The sequence below is a fragment of the Aotus nancymaae genome, unplaced genomic scaffold (genome assembly GCF_030222135.1).
Source record: "Aotus nancymaae isolate 86718 unplaced genomic scaffold, 86718_ANA_hifiasm-v0.15.2.pri h1tg000059l, whole genome shotgun sequence".
Taxonomy (NCBI): domain Eukaryota; kingdom Metazoa; phylum Chordata; class Mammalia; order Primates; family Aotidae; genus Aotus; species Aotus nancymaae.
The window spans coordinates 69518201-69539451 of NW_026988473.1; the positions used below are offsets into that span (position 1 = coordinate 69518201).

A 21251-nucleotide genomic window follows, 5' to 3' on the forward strand; every position below is an offset into this window, starting at 1 on the left:
TGGGAAAACTGGCTAGCCATGTGCAGAAAGCAGAAACTGGACCCCTTCCTGACACCTTACGCTAAAATTAACTCCAGATGAATTAAAGACTTAAACATAAGCTCTAACACCCTAGAAGAAAACCTAAGCTAAACCATTCAGGACATAGGCGTAGGCAAAGACTTCATGACTAAAACACCAAAAGCATTGGCAACAAAAGCCAAATCAGACAAATGGGACCTAATTAAACTCCAGAGCTTCTGCACAGCAAAAGAAACAACCATTAGAGTGAATCAGCAACCAACAGAATGGGAAAAAAATTTTGCAATCTACCCATCTGACAAAGGGCTAATATCCAGAATCTACAAAGAACTAAAACAGATTTACAAGAAAAAAACAAACCCATTCAAAAGTAGGCAAAGGATATGAACAGACACTTTTCAAAAGAAGACATTTATGAGGCCAAGAAACATATGAAAAAATGCTCATCATCACTGGTCATTAGAGAAATGCAAATCAAAACCACACTGAGATACCACCTCACACCAGTTAGAATGGCGATCATTAAAAAATCTGGAGACAACAGATGCTGGAGAGGATGTGGAGAAATAGGAACACTTTTACACTGTTGGTGGGAGTGTAAATTAATTCAACCATTGTGGAAGACAATGTGGAGATTCCTCAAGGACCTAGAAATAGAAATTCCATTTGCCCCAGTAATCCCATTACTGGGTATATATCCAAAGGATTATAAATCGTTCTATTACAAAGACACATGCACAAGTATGTTCACTGCAGCACTGTTTACAATAACAAAGACCTGGAACCAACCCAAACGCTCATCAATGATAGACTGGACAAGGAAAATGTGGCACATATACACCGTGGAATACTACACAGCCATAAAAAACAATGAGTTTGTGTCCTTTGTAGGGACATGGATGAATCTGGAAACCATCATTCTCAGCAAACTGACACAAGAACAGAAAATCAAACACCACACGTCCTCACTCATAGGCGGGTGTTGAATAATGAGAACACATGGACACAGGGAGTGGAGCATCACACACTGGGGTCTGTTGGGGAGGAATGGGGAGGGACAGCGGAGGGTAGGGAGGTTGGGGAGGGAGAACATGGGGAGAAATGCCAGATATAGGTGACGGGGGGATGGAGGCAGCAAACCACATTGCCATGTATGTACCTATGCAACAATCCTGTATGTTTTGCATATGTACCCCAGAACCTAAAGTGCAATTATACACAGACACACAGACACACACACACACACACACACACACACACACACACAAATGCCTAAAAATCATTAGAAGGTTCCACAACTAAATGTTAGCAATAGTTAATGCTGGGTAATGACATTACAGATGAGATTTTAAAATTCTGTGTACATTTCTTCTTCTTAAATATTTTTCAGTGAAAGTCACGAGTTTAAAAATAAAACCAGTTATTTAAAAAATCCAAACCCAGGTAACGACTTGTTTCCTCAGAGGAATTCTTTTGTTTTGTTTTGTTTTTCCAGTATGATGATGAGTGTAATTTTGACTGTCCTTAAGCTCACAGCTAACATCAAACTCACACACTTACAGTTTACCACTTTTTGTTCCAGTATTTACTTGTATATATTTTCATGATAAGCAAAAAGGGAAAAAGCAGGGCACTAACGAGTGAGCAGAACTTTGTTTAAAAGCACTCTCTGAGACCAGAAAGGCTGGCGGTCAATGAAATGGGTTTTGCTGATGATGTTTTTCTCCCAGATTTAATGGTCATTGGGATCTAAACATCAGAAAGCACAAATAAGTATATACAAAATTATAAAGGTATTCTATAAGAAAGCAGGTGCAGTTTCAAAAACAAAAAAAGCTTTACTTTTTTTTTTCTATCAGTTATAATAAAGGGAAATACTACCAAGGAAATTTTTGGGTCTTTTGAATAAATATCTAGGTAAACACGAAATTATTTGCTAATGTGTAGTCAGCCATTGGTAATTTCTTTTAATATGAGTTCCTTTATTTCTTTAAAAAAGCACTTGCTAATTTTTTATTCTAAAAAATGTTCTGTCATCTTCAAATGATTAAAAATGTCCAGCGATGAAAAGGTACTTTGTCTTTTAAGAAGTGGATTGACCTGAACATGCATGAAACTGTAGGGCTGAGCAAAAGTAACACAGGGTTAACCTCATATTGACTAATAAGGAAGAGGGAGAGCAATTGAGTTAAAACTTGATTGTTGCTATTGTAAACTATCCTGACTATGAAGAAACTATCACAGGGTTTGACACAGGCTTATTAAGGACGGCAGAGGGGACACAGCATGGTTTTTTCTATTTTTTTTAAAACAGAGAAATTATGATTATAAAACATTATGATTACTTCATGATCATATAGGTGTAAAAGTAGTTTAAGGCATCCCCAGAGAGTGGAAAGACCTCCAAGACAAGGCTAGTACTGTAGGGGAAAGCAGTACCCTCATTGCCTCTCAACTCACACCAGCTGAAGGAGAAAGTGCCTTGAGAGCTTTTAAAATCTAAGAACAAATGGCTGGAGGCCTGAGCAGGCCGAAGTCTGAGGCTTTTGCATAGTAAGGCCTCAAAGTCTAGTTTCCCAACCTTTAACGCTAAGAAATTGAAGATTCTCTTGAGATGACAACAGAAACCAAAGTTTCCAAAAATCGTAATGAACGAATTTGCATTAGGCGAGTAATAATATATTTACCCTGTACAAAGGTATTGGCAAATGAAAGGTAATTCTTTCTTACTCTATTCCACCTTAATTTAACTAAAAACGTTGTCATTTGTTTAAATAATTGATACGGTTATATATATTTTAGGGTAAAGCATAATGGGCCAGAAACTCCTGGTACTTTGGTTATTGGTGATTGAGGAAAATCTCCAAACACATTAAGAGGTATAAACATTTCCAGTGGCATCTGTCTGAATTGTAGATAGAATGCCTAGAAGGTCAAATTGGCTTCTACAGGACTAGCTGGCCTGGGCATTCCAAGCCCACTCAGTTTTTATAATCTAGTAGTGACAACTCTCTTACCAGCAGGGCTTTTAGGTAATACAGATTCGAGCCTTGTTAATTCTGATGATTTATCTTTGGGTTCACTGATGGTTGGTGAATTCTCCATGGACTGTGGTCTTGGAGTTAAAACTTCTGAGTGAGAATGGAGCCCATTAATTGGAAAAGAACCAGAAGTCACTGGCTGATGTGTTTCACTTTTTGATACATTTGGGCTTGAGGCTGACTGATGAAAAGGCAAAGGCTTTCTGTACTGAGAAGTCTTAGGGTCATTCTGAAACTCATCTGCGTCCCCTGCATCTTTTGATCCATTCTTCAACCTGTCAGATTCTAAAACACTAAATTCTCCGACTTCCCGGCCGATTAGCCCAGGACTCTGTGGAAGCTCATCCTTCACTGCAGAGAATCTCACATGCTTTAATGGCTCCAGGGAGTTTGAGGAAGAGTTGTCTTCTAAAGAATGCTCCTTCTCAGAAATTTTCTCATGGATGGTTAGGCCAGGTGACACAATTTTGCTTTTGGGTTCAAAGTTGTGATTAAAACGAAGGGTTTCTGAGTCTGTGCTACTGGAACTGGAGTTGCGCTTGAGGATCCCTCTCGGAGCCCCTCTCATTTTCAGGGAGTCTGTCCTTTCTCTAGGAAAAGACTGGTTATCATCTTTGTTTAAATCAATTGATTTGTAGATCATCTTCCTGGCTTTGGGGATTGGAGCCTTGATTTGGGACCCATTTGAAAGGCCTGGCAAAGTCTGGTTTGATTTCTCCAACATTTGAATTGAAGTATCTGCAACAGTTGACTTTTCTTTTGACTCTGACAATTCATCTGAAAATTAAAGCACAGTAGGTGATATATCATATAGAGAGTAATATATAATTTAAAATACCTATCATAAACTTAACCTACACTTAGTAAAACTATTAAAATACTAAAGACAGTAAAGTAGGTAGCACAAGTACAAGCCTAATGTGAAAAGCCTTTAAAAATGCATGCAGTGGGGCACAGAGGACTTTTAAGAGCACTGAAACTACTCTATGATACTACAATGGTGGCCACACACTATTATACATTTGTCCAAACCCATACAGTGTACAACACCAAAAATGAACCTTGATGTAAATGATGTACTTTGGGTGACAGTGATGTCTCAGTGTGGTTCCTCAGTTGTAATAAATGTACCACTCTCATGGGGGATGTTGACAATGAGGGAAGCCGTGCCTGTGTGGGAAGGGGGTGTACAGGGAAAATGTCCGTATCTTTTGTTCAATGTTGTGAACCTAAAACTGCTCTAGAAAATAACGTCTATTAGAAAAATCATGTATAAACTTCATTACACTGTACATTTAAAATTACTGTGCTTTATATACTTTGTGATATTTTATACTCAATACAGAAAGATTTTTTAAGAACGAAAAGAAAATTTATCAAAAGAAGCTTAAAGAAAAACATAGAAGTCACTTAAATTCACCTGCAGAAATCAGAAAAGGAAACTCAATTAAAAAAAAAATAAAATCCCAACACCTAAAACAAAGTGTTGACAAAAAAAGTTTGTCAAAAAGTTAAAAACAGGCCAGGTGCAGTGGCTCACACCTGTAATCCCAGAATTTTGGGAAGCCGAGGTGGACGGATCACTTGAGGTCAGGAGTTTAAGACCAGCCTGGCCAACAGGGTGAAACCTCATCTCTACTAAAAATACAAAAATTAGCTGGGTGTGGTGGCGCACACTTGTAATCCTAGCTACTTAGGAGGCTGAGGTACAAGAAGCCCTTGAACCCAGGAGGTAGAGTTTGCAGTGAGCCGAGATTGCACCACTGTACTCCAGCCTGGGCGACAGAACAGAGCTCTGAAAAAAAAAAGTTAAAAAACATCTAACATGTTCCAGTGATTTTGTTTTCTACAAAATATTGCCCAATGGAAAGTATATTAACATTCAAACAGGCTAATTGAAAACCCCAGCTCCACTGTTGCTTAATTTTCTAGCCTTGATCGCTCTTTAAGGCTTGTGCAATCTTCTTCAAGTGCTTTTGAAGAGATTGAAATGTTTAGCACTTCCTCTTAACAGTATGCAAAAATGATGAAAGACCATAGCAGGCTGACTTACATCAATTAAGCCACAAACCTGATCAAATGCTTGTGGGCAGCTGGGTTGAGAATTACAGATTAGAGGATCATAACATTCTCAAGAGGCCTCTTCTTTTTGAGGCAACCCCTTTTAAACAGAACTTCGTGGGCACACAGTCGGTATCTAGTAAATACTGGTAAGTGGAAGACTAACTGTCTTGGTCAAAAAATCTCCCAATTTACTGATGAGGGAGTCCAAGACACGATGGAGGTCACATAACAAGCCACAGCTCCGAGACTGGAATGCACAAGCCTCCAGTTTCTAAAATTTCTGCTTCCTCTCCCTCAGGAAGGAAACCAACAAGCATAGTAAAATAAGAAAACCATCAGGACTTTTCACTTTCTCCTGGAAGTTATTTGAGTGAAAGGAACTCTGAGAATTTCCCTCAGTCCACAGATAACAAAGATAAAAATATCAAATTCATAAAAAAAATATTTACCCTCTTTTGAAGTCTGAAATAAACCAGCTCTTCCATTTTTTGACTGTTCATTTTTAGTTTGTTGTGATGAGTGACCTTCTGGCAAGTTGGAGCTATTAAATGGATTCTTTCTTTGCTGGGGAAAAATATTGTTTATTAAACTTATTTTAAATGTCATGACAGCAACTCAGTGTTGGAAAATGCTTATTATCTTCAATTTTATTAGTTTTATCCTACAAATTCCATTATCTGGCATGTTTGAAAAACAGTTGTTCTGATTAACCTGCTTAGCACAAAATTACCATATATGCTATATAAAAATTATATAAAATACATGCAAAGCCAGATTCCTACTAAGTTAGATCAGAATCAGGCACTTAAATCAAAATCCCACACTTTACAGATGAAAAAACTTGGCCCTGGATATAGCAAAGACCAGATCAAGGTTAAAGAAAACTCGGGCCTCTAATCAGGTCAGAGTCCCCCCAGTGCTTCCACCACGCCAGACTCTCAGTGTGCTAGATCACAGCTACACAAAATGCAACTGTAATTGACCTTTCCTAAGGATTCTGAAGACATTTTAGGTATCCTAAAGTGCTTCACAGTCATTATCATCAACAATTCTAATGATAAAAATGGTATCAACAGAGGTTTTAAAAATTAATATAGGACTCAATAACAATGTTTACTGTCTACAGTTTAATAAATTAGCAATTCTCTCCCAGAAGGAGATCTCTAACAGAGATTTAGGAATCTATGCATATGAGTAAGGACTGACATGGAACTAACAAGCCTTAGTCCATATGCTAAAAAGCAGCAGCACCGAATAGCTTCAGACTTTTTACCATCTAGGGCAAGAAATCTGGGTCTTCAGCAACGCAGTGACATGGTATCCATCCACTTTTTCTACCACGAGAGTGACTTCTTAAACTAAATAGTAAAAATTACCTGAATTTGGTACCAAAAAACAGCACTAGAAAATTCTCTTTATTTTGTGATGCTTTGACACAATTAGTAAAATTGGCATTCCTAACAAATACAAGATTTTCAAAATCTGGGCTCAATCTACCTTTGCTGGAGACACATTTGGTTTCCTTGCATTTTCCTGAGACATATCAATCACAGTGGAAGCTGGATTTACCACACTGGAACTGCAGAAGAAACAACAATTCAGAGAATAAAACCTCACCTTTTGAGGAATCATAAATTATGCCTTCGAAGTGGAAAGCTATCAGCAGGCTAGGAGAGGAAGCTGGCATGGAGGAATAAGAAGGATTCTCTAGAGGGTGATTCCCTTATCCCAGGGACAGGACAGTGCCAGAGTGAGAGTAAGGCAAGAGTGAGTGGAGACAAGTGAGGTGAGCATGCTCCCTCCAGAACCACCACGCCCTTGGCCATTGAGTAAGAAGGGCAAAAGAGGGTCATGGAGGACCTGGGTGTGGAGAGGAACAACCTGCTCAGACTCCCTGCTCCAGTGGCCTTGCCTCAGGCACAGGAGGTGAAGTCGCTACTGGCTGAAGCCTCTGTGCCCTGTTACCATCACCAGTTTTCTTAGTGGCGTCATAGTCAGGAGCTTGGAAAAATACCTTAGTTTGGTGGAGATAGGGGAAAGATTCCTGGTTTTCCCTAGGAAGCAAAGGAATCAAAGGCCTGGAAGGGAGGGGAGCAATTTGTCCCCAAAACCACAGAAACTTGACCAAGATTGTTGTCACTAAAACCATGGGCTAAATGTTCCTATAGCCTCATTTTTCTTTACCTCTGTACTGTAGTTGCTATTTTTACACAATTATTCCCAAGAAAAGGCTGAGCTCTTGAGGAAGCCATTCTTCTTTTCATTACTCTCCTCATCGTTCCAGAAGGCATTATAGCAGATGAGCAGAAGGATGTAAAATACAGCCTGATTATACAGAGACAAGAAAGGGGGAAATAGAGGATGGGAGGGAATGCGGAGGGAACAGAATAGGAATGTATAATAGAGCCAGAATTAAGGCTAATAGATACATTACAGGAGTCTTCCATTCCTGTAATATCTGTGCACAAACTTGAATAAAGCTATCTAGGAACTGAAGTGAAAAAAGAAACCTGGTCACTGACAGAATTCAGTCTCTACACAACAAAAACAATCAATAACTAAGAACCAGAAAGCAATTTCTCTTGAGTGTCATTTTAAGAAGCCAGTGGGTGACATGAGGAACAACATCCCTTCAGCTGATGCTATGCTCGGTTTCTCAGAGTGTTCTGCATGATCTTCCCTAGTAAATAAAGCAGTCACATAATCAGAAGACCTGAGCCAAGTGCTGATGACTGGGGCTCTCTATGGAACACTCATCTTTTCCCACCATCTTTCTCCTTTTCTCTTCGTACTCACCAAGCCCAAAGGATAAGCAGAGTATCTACATTCTTCTCCCTCTGCTCCCTGGAATTCCAGTTCCTGTGCCTCCAGGCTGCCAGCCTCAATGTCCCATATTGCATATCATGTAGACCCTACCTCCTAGAGATGAGGTCTCTCCCTTACTGAGCTCTATCTAGCTGTGTATTTCATGTCTACTATGCAACCTCCTCTGTGTATACATATCTTACCTCTCATAGTAAACTGGGAGACCCCTCAAGAGCGTCTCAAACATCTTTATATCCCCTGCAGTGCCCTGCACAGTGCCAAGTACTTAATTGGTGAATGGCTAAATAAATGAAAGCCAATTGGGCCAGTGCTAGGAGAAGCAGCAACAGATAGTAGGCAGTAGGAAAATCCATGTTATTTGCCAAACTACAATGAGGCAGATTATTTAGATATTAAACAAAAATGCATTTCTGCTATTCAAAAAGAAAAACAGAGGAAGAAACAGAACAGTCAGAACACACGGTCAGACACTAAAACACTAGAAACACACAGGAGTCATTGGGTTACCTTGTGGTTGGGATAGGGGCAGATTGGGATGAGGATGGGATACTCAGTTAAAGTTCACAGTCTCCTTAATAGGAAAAAGTTAAAACAAGAGTCTTACGCCTCAAATGTTGTCTGAAAATGCAGCTATTTCCTAGTAGCTTTGTTTCTCTCACGGGACTCTAATGTTTTGCTTGTCTGTGTTTTACTGGGCAGTCAGCACAGCAATCAGTTTATTCTCATTGGTCCTTCCATCATCTCTATGAGTTATCTATCATTCTCTTCATTCCACTTTTAAGAAAATTGAGGTTTATAGAGGTTAAGTAACCTGCTTGATGTCACAAAATTAGCAAAGGAGATGGGGATTTGAACCTAGGTATGTCAAACTCCAAAGACAATCATGGTAATGGCCAGGCCATACTGCTTCTGGTTTCTGGCATTATAGCAGTGGTTTGTGGCAAGAGGACTGGAGGCAAGTCTGGGTGATTCTTCCCTCCCAGGGACTCCCACATCTGCCTCTTCCTTTCCATCTCTACTGATACCTCCTTTATTTCTGTCAACTGTAGTGGCCTCACATCTGGCTTCCTGACTCCCAAGTTCCACTGTCCTAATCCCTTCCACATTCTACCACTACACTGGAATGGTCCAAAATGCAACTTTGATGGTGTCTTTCTTGTGTTCATTACCTTTGCAGGATCCTCAAGTCCTGTGGAATGAAGTCTGAACTCCTCAGCAAGGTACTGGAGACCATCCACCATCTGCCCCAGTATACCTTCCCATTCTTCCTTTCCATTGACCCTTCATGCTGAACAAAATGGTCAGTCTACTTACTGCCCCAGAAACTCACCTGCCTCTGCTGTTTCCACTTAAACTATTCCCCAGGCCCTCCCTGTAAGTGTTCTTTCTGCTTTGTCTACCCAAATCATCCCTTATCCTCTTCTAGCCCAGTTCAAATCTAACCTCTTGTATCACCCTGGCTAGGATTAAGTCTGTCTTGCCTCAATTATTGCAGCACATTTTATTGGTACTTTGGATTAGGAATTTGCTTTCTTCCTGGCACTATCTGCTGTCATGTGGTCATATCTTCATAAATAGGTGCATTATTTTTTCCAAGAGAATATAGTCTCTTTATAGCCAGATACTGTGTCTTCTGTTTCGTAGAATTCCTCTTGGAGGGTAGTAGACTGTGTCCTGAATAAAAAAGATACTCAAAACATTCCACATGATAAGATTTTTAAACTATGAAGCAAGGCAAATTCCACACCCTGTGTTCTATAATTTTCTTCCCTCAGGCACTCTTCAAAAAAGGACCTGCAACATTAGAAGCAGCACTCAGAATTTGTTTACTTGGTTAGGAAGATTATTAAAATATTAGACTATGGTATTGGCATCAGGGTGCCCCTCCTAAAAGCATCTTCATTTTAATACAAGTCTTTGAAATCTTAACTAAAAAGAATAAATAATGTTAGGTACTGTAGAAGGGTCACTGGGGTAAGAGGTTTTGCAGCAATCTTAAAATTATACCACACAGGCAGCTGGACACCCCATCTGCCTGCTATATCCAGCACAAGGACCAATTGAGCACAAAGTGCCTGTATGCACAGTCACTTTAAAAAGTTTGTTAACCTTCACCAGCCATTCTCTCTAAAACAGTTAAAAATAGCAGATGTGCCTTTTTCTGAGGTACTTCTTTTTAGCTTAAATGTTGTTTATAGAACCAGAAACAAATCCTCCAAGTATTGTTCTCTTGTTTTTTTGTTGTTTTGATCTCTGTACTGTGAGTTCCTTGGGGGCTCAAGCTGTGTCTCATCCCTAGCACCCAGAACTGTGCTGGCACGTGCTGGCACTTAATGAAGCATGAACAAATGAGCAAACAAATGAAAAGATGGCTCAGGGATGGAGTGGGGGAAGAAAATTAGAAAATACGTTATGTGAAGCTCTTCAAGTCAGTATTTCTTTAAGTAAAATATTACTTGTGAGTATACAGAGTTCTCCAGTGCTCCCATGGTTCAGGCTACAGAGTTGTTGAACACAATATAAAAGTATGAGCCATTTTTATGTCACAGTGAAACTGTTGCTACTACAACTGATATGAGTAAATCTGGGATCTTATAGGATTAAGAAGAATGATTTTAAGAGCTCAATACAAATGACTTTGTAGGTCAGGCCTCCAAGAAATGAAATCTTCACATTCTTAGATTTGCTATCAATCCTAGGAAAAAATATCAGATAGGCTGTCTCAGATTGGCTCATCTCTACCCTGCCTTTGGGAGCAAGCCAGGTACCTCACACTGATCTTAATACTAGGGGTAAATGCAACAGCTAATCCTTCTGGGAGAGGGAAATTAACACCTATGAATGAAAGACTTTCAGGAAAAAGAGCATTGTGGGGAAAAACTAAGAGCTAAAGATGTGGCTTTAATTGACTGGTTCCTATTCAACAGAGGGTGAGAAGGAGACTGTGTCAGAAGCATCTCTAAGGCATAGGCAATGAAGCACAAAGACTTACCAAATAGTGTTTTTAATTCTACCAAAAACAAAGTTAGGTGTAAATGTAATACAGTTTTGCTTGCAAGGAAATTCATCATTTTCTCGCCATTTCACAGGTAAGTGCCCAGAAGAAAACCTGTCAAGGCCATGGACTGAAATATCACAGTGAAGGGTTTATCTTGTTCTCCCTCAACTCATTTGGGAGACATTCTCTAGAGATGTTTGACTACTAGACATTACAAGCCTCTGCAGCAGCCAAGCCCCTCACAAGCCAAGGAGGGGGCGTGGCTGCTGCAGAGGTTTATGGGCTACCTCCTGCCTTCTAGTTCTCCATCTTGAATGCTCGTGTCATAGCTACGCAAATTCAAGAGGGCCCTCAAATTCTTCTCTATGTTTCTATAATCACCAGTGCCCCTGGGGATACTTCCAAGTGAGAGCTTCTTAGTAAAGCCAGAATAGGCCTACTTTTATAGTATGGAAACATTATACCTCATGTACAGACAGGGTCCTGACCTACATGGGATGAGTCTTCATTCTGTACTCCCCACCTTGGCTCAGCCATGTTATGTGGATTACTGTGTACATATTCAACAATCATTTGCCGTCATGGAGGTCACACAATGTGCTATCAGCATACGGTTCATGGGCCAGTGCCCGTCCATGAACTGTTCGTCACTGGTTCACAATGAGGTAAGTGCAGAAATGGAGACTGTGTGCTGAAGAACTATTTATAGCAAACATAATCCATGGGATTATCTTTTGCATGCCACTGTTGTTTCCTGTATTTCATTTTTCTAGTATTTATTTTCATTACATTTTATAAAAGGTATCAATCTGCGATGATTAGAAAAAAATTTTAAATGAAACAAAACTAGTCCTTCACTACAAAGGGTTTATGAAGTGCTGGTCCAGCCAACTCTGCCTAGCTGAAAGTGTGTAACCAGAACTAGAAATGTGAGCATTCGGGGTTTTCCCTTTGCTACTCCAGAACAAACCTTATTTCCTTCTCCTCTGCTCATAAACCTTTCTCTGCTTTCTTGTGCTCTGGGTGCAAACAAAGGTGGGTTCGGAAAGAATGCAGGTAGCTGTCAATGCTTGAATACACGCTGGTTACTCACAGTGTTTTACTTCTTCATGTGTGGGACCCCACAGAATTGTACCCACAACAGAAAGAAAGAGCTTGCCACACAGCCTATTAGCACAACTCCAGAAACTACAATAACCAGCCTATCATCTTACACACCCCAACTTCTGACTCCTGGCTAAGAAAATATTGACAGGTATTGAGTCATTCTATTAAAGTTCACTTAGTCTAAAAGTACAGGCCCCAAAATACACTTCACACACCCAGTTCACAAAGGTTAAAGTAGAGGTAAGAAACATTGCAGGAACTTGATACTGAATAAGGTAGTAGTTTCTAATATTGAAAGAAGGAAGTAAAAAATAGCTCATTCTAACTTTCCGGATAATTACCACCCAGGCAACGTGTTACAGTGTTGGCCTTTAGTGAGCAAAGCGTCCTGGATACGTCTAACATGTTTATTCTTGTCTTCTCGACCATATTTTATCCATGTAATAATAACCATTTTCATGCCACCTGAAAATGGCCAATTTTCTTTCTTCCTGAGAAAGGCTGAGTGATTCCCACACCTTGTTTCATTTAATCTCACAACATCCTGGTGAGGCAATTCTGTTCTGATTTATAGATGAGACCTGAAAGACCTTAGTGCAGAGAAGGCAAAAAAAAAAAAAAAAAAAAAAGAGAGAGAGAGAGAGGCTTGCCTGAAGTTACGCAAGGAATGCAGAAAATAGCGAAGATGCTAATCTTGAATGCTTTATTATTAGTTTCAAGTTGAGGAAGAGTGGGAGAATACCCACCAGCCCCTTGGTTCATGAAGAAAAAGTTAGGCTATGAGGACACTGGCACCTCTGTCCCTCAGGCCCATTGAGATAGAATGAGTTCCTGGAGGGAAGATGGAAAGTCTGACCCAGATAAAATGCGGCATTAGGCTATTCGTCGCTGATGCTCCCAAATCACCTCCTTTCCCCTTCTGTGACAACTGTTCCCTCCTCTCTCAGCTGGTCAGTGCCCTCTAGTGCTCTCCAGTTCCCATCAAAGCTAGCTCTTAAGAGCTGCTCTCAGCTCCTTGGTGGTAAATCTAAATAACTATGTTCTCTCTCTGGGTTTCTTTAATATGGTAATATTTTAGGTCTCATCTTTCTTTATGAAAGTATTCATTACATTAGAGAGTATTCCAAGTATTCATTACATTAGAGAGATTATAGGCAGGTGGCAAGTAGGGAGTCACGGGGTGAAGAATAGGGTGTCCTTCACACTCTTACCTGGGCTTCCTGAAACATCTTGTATGTATGCAAGAACCCATGCTTTCATTTCTTGAGCACTTATTATGTGCTAATGGGCTGCATTGGGAATTCTATATTCACTAGCTAATTAAGTTCTCGATAATTCTGCTAGCAAACTATTATTATTGTTTTAAAGTTGAGGAAATAAAAGCCCAAGGAGTTAAGTCAGTACTACTGCAAGGTCACATTATCAATTAGTGACTAACTACTAAGATGTTTTATCCCCAGCCAAGATGGTCACTACAGATATAGAAGAATATTATAAATAGTCCCAGAGGGAAAACAGTGCAGTCTGCCATTCATGGAAAACAAAATGATCCCCTTTTCCAAACAGGAAATAGATAAATAAAGGGTATCTTTAGAGTACCCACTGAGTCAGTATTCCATTATCCATGTGACATCACTTTACTCATATTTGACTTTGAAATGCATATTGGTACCTATATCATATACCATCCCTGACACCTATAAACTATGCTAGAAATATCCCTGTTCCCAGGTGCTTCAGCCTTGGACCTGACTTAGTGACCTCCCACCAGTAAATTCATCAACTTCATCCCAGTTGGAGACTTCAAATTGAACCAACTTCATTAATGAGCTATAGATAAAAGGCAACTGCCCTCTCATTAAAGGGTAACAACTATGCCCTCAAGAAACATACATCCATGAGAAGATCCTTAAAGACCTAAAAACAAATCATTATGGCTTAAAAGGTTTATAGCAATGTAGCCCCACAATTGGCTGCTTCTTAGCAAGGATGCACAAATGTACATTTTGATTGGTCAGAAGATAACATGTATGAAAAACACCACAAAAACCCAAGACTATAATATTGAAGATAATCTATATCCATAAGGGGCATTTACTGAGTATCCATCATGCCAGGTATTCTACATACATTATCACTAATTCTCACTGTAGCTTTTCAGGGATATATTATCATTCCTAGCTATAGTTAAGAATATAGACTCAGAAGGTTAACTGTCTTGCCCATAGTCAAATGGCTAATAAATGGCAGATTCAGGAATTGAATTCACATCTGTCTGGTTCTTGTGCTTGAGGTTCTTCCACTGCACTAGGCTGTTACAATCTGAAAATAATTTATCTTTTCCCTAAAATGACTTATTCCCCTGTATTTACTTTGAAGTACTCCTTCATTACAAGGAGAAATCCATAGGAGAAATAAAAATAGCTCTTGCTGGTGCTGGAAGAAATCACCATTTAACATTTTTATTTTATTTAAGATGGAGATTTGTTGGAAATTCTGGAAGCTGAGAAAGAGTACCGCTCGGGCTTTGTCTTCACCAGGGCCCTGAGTTCTTTCTTACACTGCCCCCTTCCCCATGCCCATGACTCCAATCTCAGATTTATACTCATAGCCTGCCATTCTGCCCATGGAACACCCCAGGCCACGAAAGCCACATGCAGCAGCTCCCTCCAGAAGCTTTGCCTTACCTTGGGCTTCCTGGTGCTGCATCGTCTTCTGGCTCTTCTACAACACCAGCCAGCTCTGGAGGAAGGAAAGCATCTTTGTTGACATTATTCACCCAGCTTTCCTTTGTCCCATTTGCTCTGTCTTTACTCTGCTCAGCTGAAACAGGAAACAATAAAGACAGGAAGGTTATCTCTCACCTCCATTATCTACAACTCTCTTATCAGCTCTTATTGCTGAAGGCTTGAACCTGAACCTCAGGCCTTCCCAGTGCCAAGGCAATCACTGGGTCTAAGTACTTGATCAGAATTACATGAAAGAGGGAAGTCAGTAAATTCCCATGACATTAGATTTCTCCAGAGTCTCCTGAGAGTATTAGCATACCTTTACGTGTGCAAGTAACTCCAGAGACCACTAAAGTAAAATTCTGACTGCCTCTAGGTTAATCTGAACTAAGTTGGGGTCAGGTCTAAATGTGCATGGCCATGGGATGCTCAGGGCAGGAAGTCCTCAGTGGGACAGAAGCACCATCATTACCAAGCATTTACTGAATATCTACAATGTAATCAAATATCTTGTATGCGCTCTAAGATACAAAGGGGAACAAATGATGATGGTCTAGGAATGTCTTCCTCCGTTGCCTTCTCCTCCTTCCCACAGTCTCTACACATCCAAAACTACATACTCTTCAATCCCAGCTCAGATATCAGAGCCTCCATAAAACCTGTGCTCCCGCTTCACAAAATAACCTCTTTTGCCTCTGAACATCCAGCACTCACTCTTTACCTGAACCTCTCTGATCATTAGCATCAACTGAATGATAACTAACTACCAGGTACTGTGCTGAGTACTTTGCATGCATTATTCTATGAGGTGGGAGCTATTTTCCAAGTATACAGATTTGAAAATTGAGGATCAAAAAGTTCAAAAAACTTGCCTAAGGCCACATAGCCAGTAAATGCCAAGAATACGTTCATCAATATTAAGGATGAAGGAGTGCTGAAGCTTCCAATTTCCAAATCCCCACATTCCAGGATAGTATCCCTCACTAGGATAGGTCCTGTTACACATAAGTCCAGTTTCTTCAACTCAAAATGGAGTCCACGGTACTAACCAGTATCCCTCAAGATTTCTGAAGGTCTGGGTGATTTTGAAAAGCAAGAGGGCTGCGAGCAAAGCATTGTACATACTAAGCAGTCAGTCCTTATCTGCAAGGAGTATGGCACTGATTCAGAAATACTCTGAAATCCTTGCTCTGCCATTGGCCAGTTATATAGATCATATAATTGGGCAAGTTACTTAACTTCTCTGAGCTTCATATATCCCATATATAGAATGGGGGAAATTACGCCTACCTTGCAGGATTACTGCAACAATGAGAAATAACAGAGATTAAATGCATATCATATATTAAATGCTCAAAAGGTGATAGCTATTTTCTTTACCAAGTATAAGGTAGACCTTGTCAAGGTTTTGCAAGGACTAATCCAGAGTTAATGAGAGAGAAGACACCCAGTAAGTATTTAATGAACTCAACAGAATTTTAAACAAGCCCTTAAAATATTGCCTTGGCCAGGCATGGTGGCTCATGTCTATAATCCCAGCACTTTGGCAGGCTGAGGCGGGAAGACTGCTTGAGGCCAGTAGTTTGAGACCAGCCTAGCCAACATAGTAAGACTCTGTGTCTAGTGAAAAAAAAAAAAAAAGTAAAACAACAACAACATAAAAATATTGCCATGATATAAGGAATATGCACTATCATAGTAACTCTTCTGGCCATAGAAACCATGCTACAAAAGCCCATCTGGGGTGGGGTGCTGGCTGCCTTTGCCACTTTTAAATGGGCATTGCCATGATAGTATAAATCCCATCAATTCAGTAGATGAGTGGGGAAGTAAAGATTTCCTCCCAAACCTTTAGGCAAAAGCGGGTTTTTGGTTGGTTGCCATTTTTATTTCCCCCTCTTTTGGCTTTCACTTTTAAACGTTACTATTGCAGGCCACAGACATGGCAGGCAATGAGCAGGTGAAGAGCCAATGGAAAAGTGTTCAAAAAGTCCTGTGCTAGCTAACAGGCTTTTGAATGAATCACTGTGGGCCACAGAGAAGGCTGGAGGACGTAGCAAGGAGATGCTGTGTCAGCTACTACAGCCTCAAAACAAAGTTGGTGTCTCTTTGGACTTCAAAATTGTTCCTGTGCAGCTTAGTTTATTTTTGTTCAATCAAATAAACAAGAAGAGTTTTCTATTAAAAAGATGCCTTTACAGTCTCTTAAATAATATACTTGGTTAATTAAGAAAATACTACCATATGTTAAGATCACTGAATAGAGAGGCTGATATCTTTTTGTCTAAGCCCTTAACTTTACTCAGAAGATTCTAAATCTTCAGAGTTAAAAGCCAAAGAAGAGATGGTAGATCCCTTACAGGCCCCAAGTGGCTGTGCTACTACAACTCAACACAGCACCTAAAGGGCTTCCTATGTTCCTCTACACCACACTGAGTCACCTAGCTCTGACCCTCATCCATTCAAATCCAAAGCAAGGAAATTTTAAACTAGAGGGCCACATGTTAAAGAAGCATTCCTCCAAATGATTTCTGTCAGCAGATTTCTGACACCATTCTCTTTTCCCAGCTCCTCCTTCCCAAACAAATGCTGCTTGTAAATGCACTAGCCAGGTCAACTCACCTGCTACCTGGAGCCTCTTCTTTCTCATAGATGCTCTGATGATATCTGTGCCATGGACTTTGTCCCTGTGCCTTTTTGCCTTGGCTTCATAAAACCATTGGCCGCTCATATTCTTCAGCTGCTGGTCATCCTTAATTTTTTCAGGCAAATGTCTACAAAAGGAAAAGAGCTTTAGTTTGCTGAGAGCCCACAGTAAATAAATGAGTTCATTGTGACACTGCATAGAGACGTGTAAACATACAGCTAAAATGAAGCTTTGGTATTTCAGATGATACCAAAAACCTCCCAGATGACTAACAAATGTATGTTCTCCTTTGACTGAAGAGTCAGAGAAGGCCAACATTTTTTCAAATAAAGGTTTAATCCATGATCCCCATATGATGCCTGAAATTTCTCAAGAGCAGATTCACTTTTTGGCTGCATTCTTCAGTGTCTGCTGTTCAAATGCAAATACCCCGGGGGGGATAATATGGTAGGCTTCCCTAAGCCTTGGTTTCCTTATCCATAAAAAAGCATTAATAGTAACCTTTGGACTTTAAAATTGGGGCTTCTATAAGGTTCAACTAAGTGAATTCATGTAATAGCCCTCTGCACATCCCTGGTACCTAATAAATACTGGATGGGGTAGGCATTAGCTCATCATTCCTTTCCATTTTGCGTGATATGAGTTTATCAGAGCTTTTCCTGGAAGCCTGTGGAGGAGGGGAGATGTCTCTCATGCTTATTATTAAAGAAAGGAACCTTTAAAAGGCTGCTGGGGTCAGCAAAGGCCAAATTTGAGGAGGAGGGTATACAGGCAAGTTCCATTTGTGCAGATACTGCTGTTAAGAGTTCCACAATCATTCATGCATACTGAAAAGCTAAAACCTAAAGAACAAATGAGATATAGTCTGCTCTCCTAAAACTTCCCTAAACACAATGTTCTAATTGACAAGTCTTAACCTCTGCATCTTTCTATCCATCTCCATAAAATAAAAACATCACAACATTTCTCTTTTCTTATTTACAGAGATATACTTAGAATGAAGTAGAATAAAAACTGTAAGGGAACACTATACTCTTGGAAGATAATGTGCTACATAAATCCAAGAGAGTTTTAATATTGTCATTTAAACTAATATGTGCTCTTCCTAAAGTAGCAAATCTAAGTGTTTCAGGCCGAGAATGTGAATAGGCCACAGAGGTAGCAGCACTGCATGTTAGGGTTGCAAACAGGCATATCTGGGAGTGTGAAAAAGAGGGGGAGCAGTTACCCCAGGTCTAGCAAGGATGTCTCCTCTCTCCCAAGCATGCCTGGAGAGTGTCCTTCCACCCAGAGTAAACTCTTACAGGAACTTCCTCTCCTTTTCATGACAGCTCATCTATAAACCCTGACAGGGAGAATGTCATCGCTTCATAGTTCTCAGTCAGCAATGAGATCGTGGTTTTTATTAAACGTTTCTAATGGTTTCATACTGCCTAAGGTTTTCAGCAGAGCAAACAACTGCTGGACTGTTGGTGAACCTTTGCTTTTTCCTCCCAGAAGGACAAAGTTTGAATTCTATTCCAGAAGGGAGGAGTTCTTCTACTTCTCCCTGGTCAGACACTAAGTTCCTGGGGACAGGGTCTGTACTCACCCCATCTTTGCTTAGGGTCTGGAAAATAGGGGGTATTTATTCAGTGCTTGCAGAGTGGAGGAATATCAGATGAGGCTCCTGACCACCTAAAAAGGTTTCCGGTTACCTTTTCAGATTCATTTTCCAGCACTCACACCCATACCCCACTTGCCAGCACGCTCGGCTTCCTACTTTTCTCCAGTGCTCTTCTGTGTCCTCTGTAGATGACAGAGGCAGGAAGTTGTAGCAGAAAGACTCTGGGTTTTGAAGGCTCCCAAAATCACATCCAAATCTCAGTCCTGACCCTTCTTAGATGTGATCTTGGGCAGTCTGCTGAACTCCTCTAAGTTTTAGTCTCTTTGTTTTTAAGGATCAGGGAAAATAAGACCTACCCTGCAGGACTTCTGAGATGATTGAGATGTTTAACTGAAAGTACTTAATACTGCCTAGACCTTGGTACAAGGCCAGTTAATGGGAAGTCTCAAGGGATGTCTTTCCCTCACTTCTCTGTCCAGCCCATTGCTCCTCATTCTTTGGATCCAGCTCAAACACTGCCTCACTGGGAAGCTTCCCTAACTCACGAGGGCACGGTTATTATAGTTTCTCCTTTTCCATGCTCCCATAGCACCTCCACTCCAGCCCTTACTACATCACATTCCAATGATCTGTTTTACTCACTAATCTGTGGACTTTGCAAACTCCTTGAAGGTGAGGACTATGTCTTAATCACCTTTGTAATGCCAGCACCTAGCATGGAGCCTGGAACAGAGCTGATACCCAATAACTATTGAGAGAATAAATCAACGAACACATACATGCTCAGCAGTCATCCTGTCAGAGTCAGACAAGAGATCAAGAAGATCCTGCCACTGCTGAGGTTAAGTGAACCATGCCCAATCATAATGTCAGTGTCTCCTCCTGATGCAGTAGGACATGCTCATGTCTCATCAGAACAGGAAAAAGCATCACGAGACATGGTATCGGTCAGCATTCTTGCTGAAGGAGGCCACAAACCCTCATAGCAGAACAACTCCCAATTTCTTTTCACGAGATCATTTATTTTTGTTTTTCAACTAAAATGCACTTCGTGAAGATTCTTATGCAACTCTTGATCTGTTCCTGCCTAAATGACTGTCTGCAAGCCCATCATCAATGTACAATGAGCACAGGTTGTGTGTCGACTTCCTGAAACACATGGCACCTATAAAGGCTGGTAGCCATTCTAGTAAGGAAAGGGTTTCCGGCTCACTTGTTTTAAAGTGGCAAAATAACAGGAATTCTTTGAAATGTAGTTAAGTGCCACTTACATATTTCCTAACATGACTATCTAACATGACTAGGTTTAATAATCAATTTCTCTTTCTTAGTCACTTGTAATATCTTGTAGATAAATCTATATGTATAACATGTCAAAGTTTAAGTTTCGTAAAGATGTGGATCATTTTTAAAATCCCACTATCTAGTGCTGCTGTTAAAATCTCATCTTCCAGCCCATGTGCATCTCTCATTTTTTCTGAACTCTAACTGCATCAACCAAATAAGCGTTTGATTCTCTAATTATGGAGCCATCTAGATGAAGAGGGAAAGGGGCAACTTTCTTGGGACTGACACTTATCCGTTACCATCCTCTCCACACACACACGTTATTTTCAGCAGAGAGCTAAGTAGAGAGAAGATACTCGGTAAACACCGGTGGACTGGTGGGCAGAAGTGAGGGCTGAAGAAAAGCACTCAACCCAGAAAGGACACTGGCCTGCTGGCCTCCCAGGCAGGACATCCTGGTCATTCGCCCATTCATTCCTCCATTCCTTCTGCTAGCAAACAGTATCTGCCTTGTGCTGAACCACACATCTGACATTTAACATGCTTCATATCATTTCATCCTCACAATTTCACCACGTCGTTCAAAAAATTTCACCCATTGCAAAAGATGGCCATTTAACCTCCTCTGTATGCTAAAAGCCATATCTAAACCTTGTTTGGTTATTTGTTCACTGACTCATTAATTTCCTATCACATACCAGGCATCTGCTTGGAATCAGACATTAAAAATTCTGTCTACAGCCCTAACTACCAATGTCAACTCCTTTTCATGCCAAGAATGTGAGCACTTACAGAGGAAAGCCAGAAGAGCAGAAATGCCCTCTGGGCTGGATTCAACACCTTTGCCCTCAGCCCACCCCTTTTCTCCTTGTGCTCACTTATGTATATCTCAGCTTCCAGCTACTCAACAGGACTAGACAAAGCT

At 40.4% G+C, this 21251-nt stretch overlaps 1 protein-coding gene across 15 annotated transcripts in view; it reads right to left on the bottom strand.

Moving 5' to 3' along the window:
- Positions 1-21251, bottom strand: part of SYTL2 (synaptotagmin like 2) — a 118259-nt gene that overhangs the window by 40791 nt on the left and 56217 nt on the right. For 9 of the 15 annotated variants that reach the window (XM_012469517.2, XM_012469519.3, XM_012469516.2 and 6 more), the window contains exons 3-7: positions 17409-17560; positions 14745-14880; positions 6624-6705; positions 5576-5690; positions 3039-3839 (exon numbers count right to left, since the gene is read on the bottom strand). In XM_012469517.2, the coding sequence (XP_012324940.2) occupies positions 3039-3839; positions 5576-5690; positions 6624-6705; positions 14745-14880; positions 17409-17560 (1286 nt within the window). The remainder of the gene's footprint in view (positions 1-3038; positions 3840-5575; positions 5691-6623; positions 6706-14744; positions 14881-17408; positions 17561-21251) is intronic. The other 6 variants (XM_064365378.1, XM_012469518.2, XM_012469509.3 and 3 more) reach the window with 1 other exon arrangement.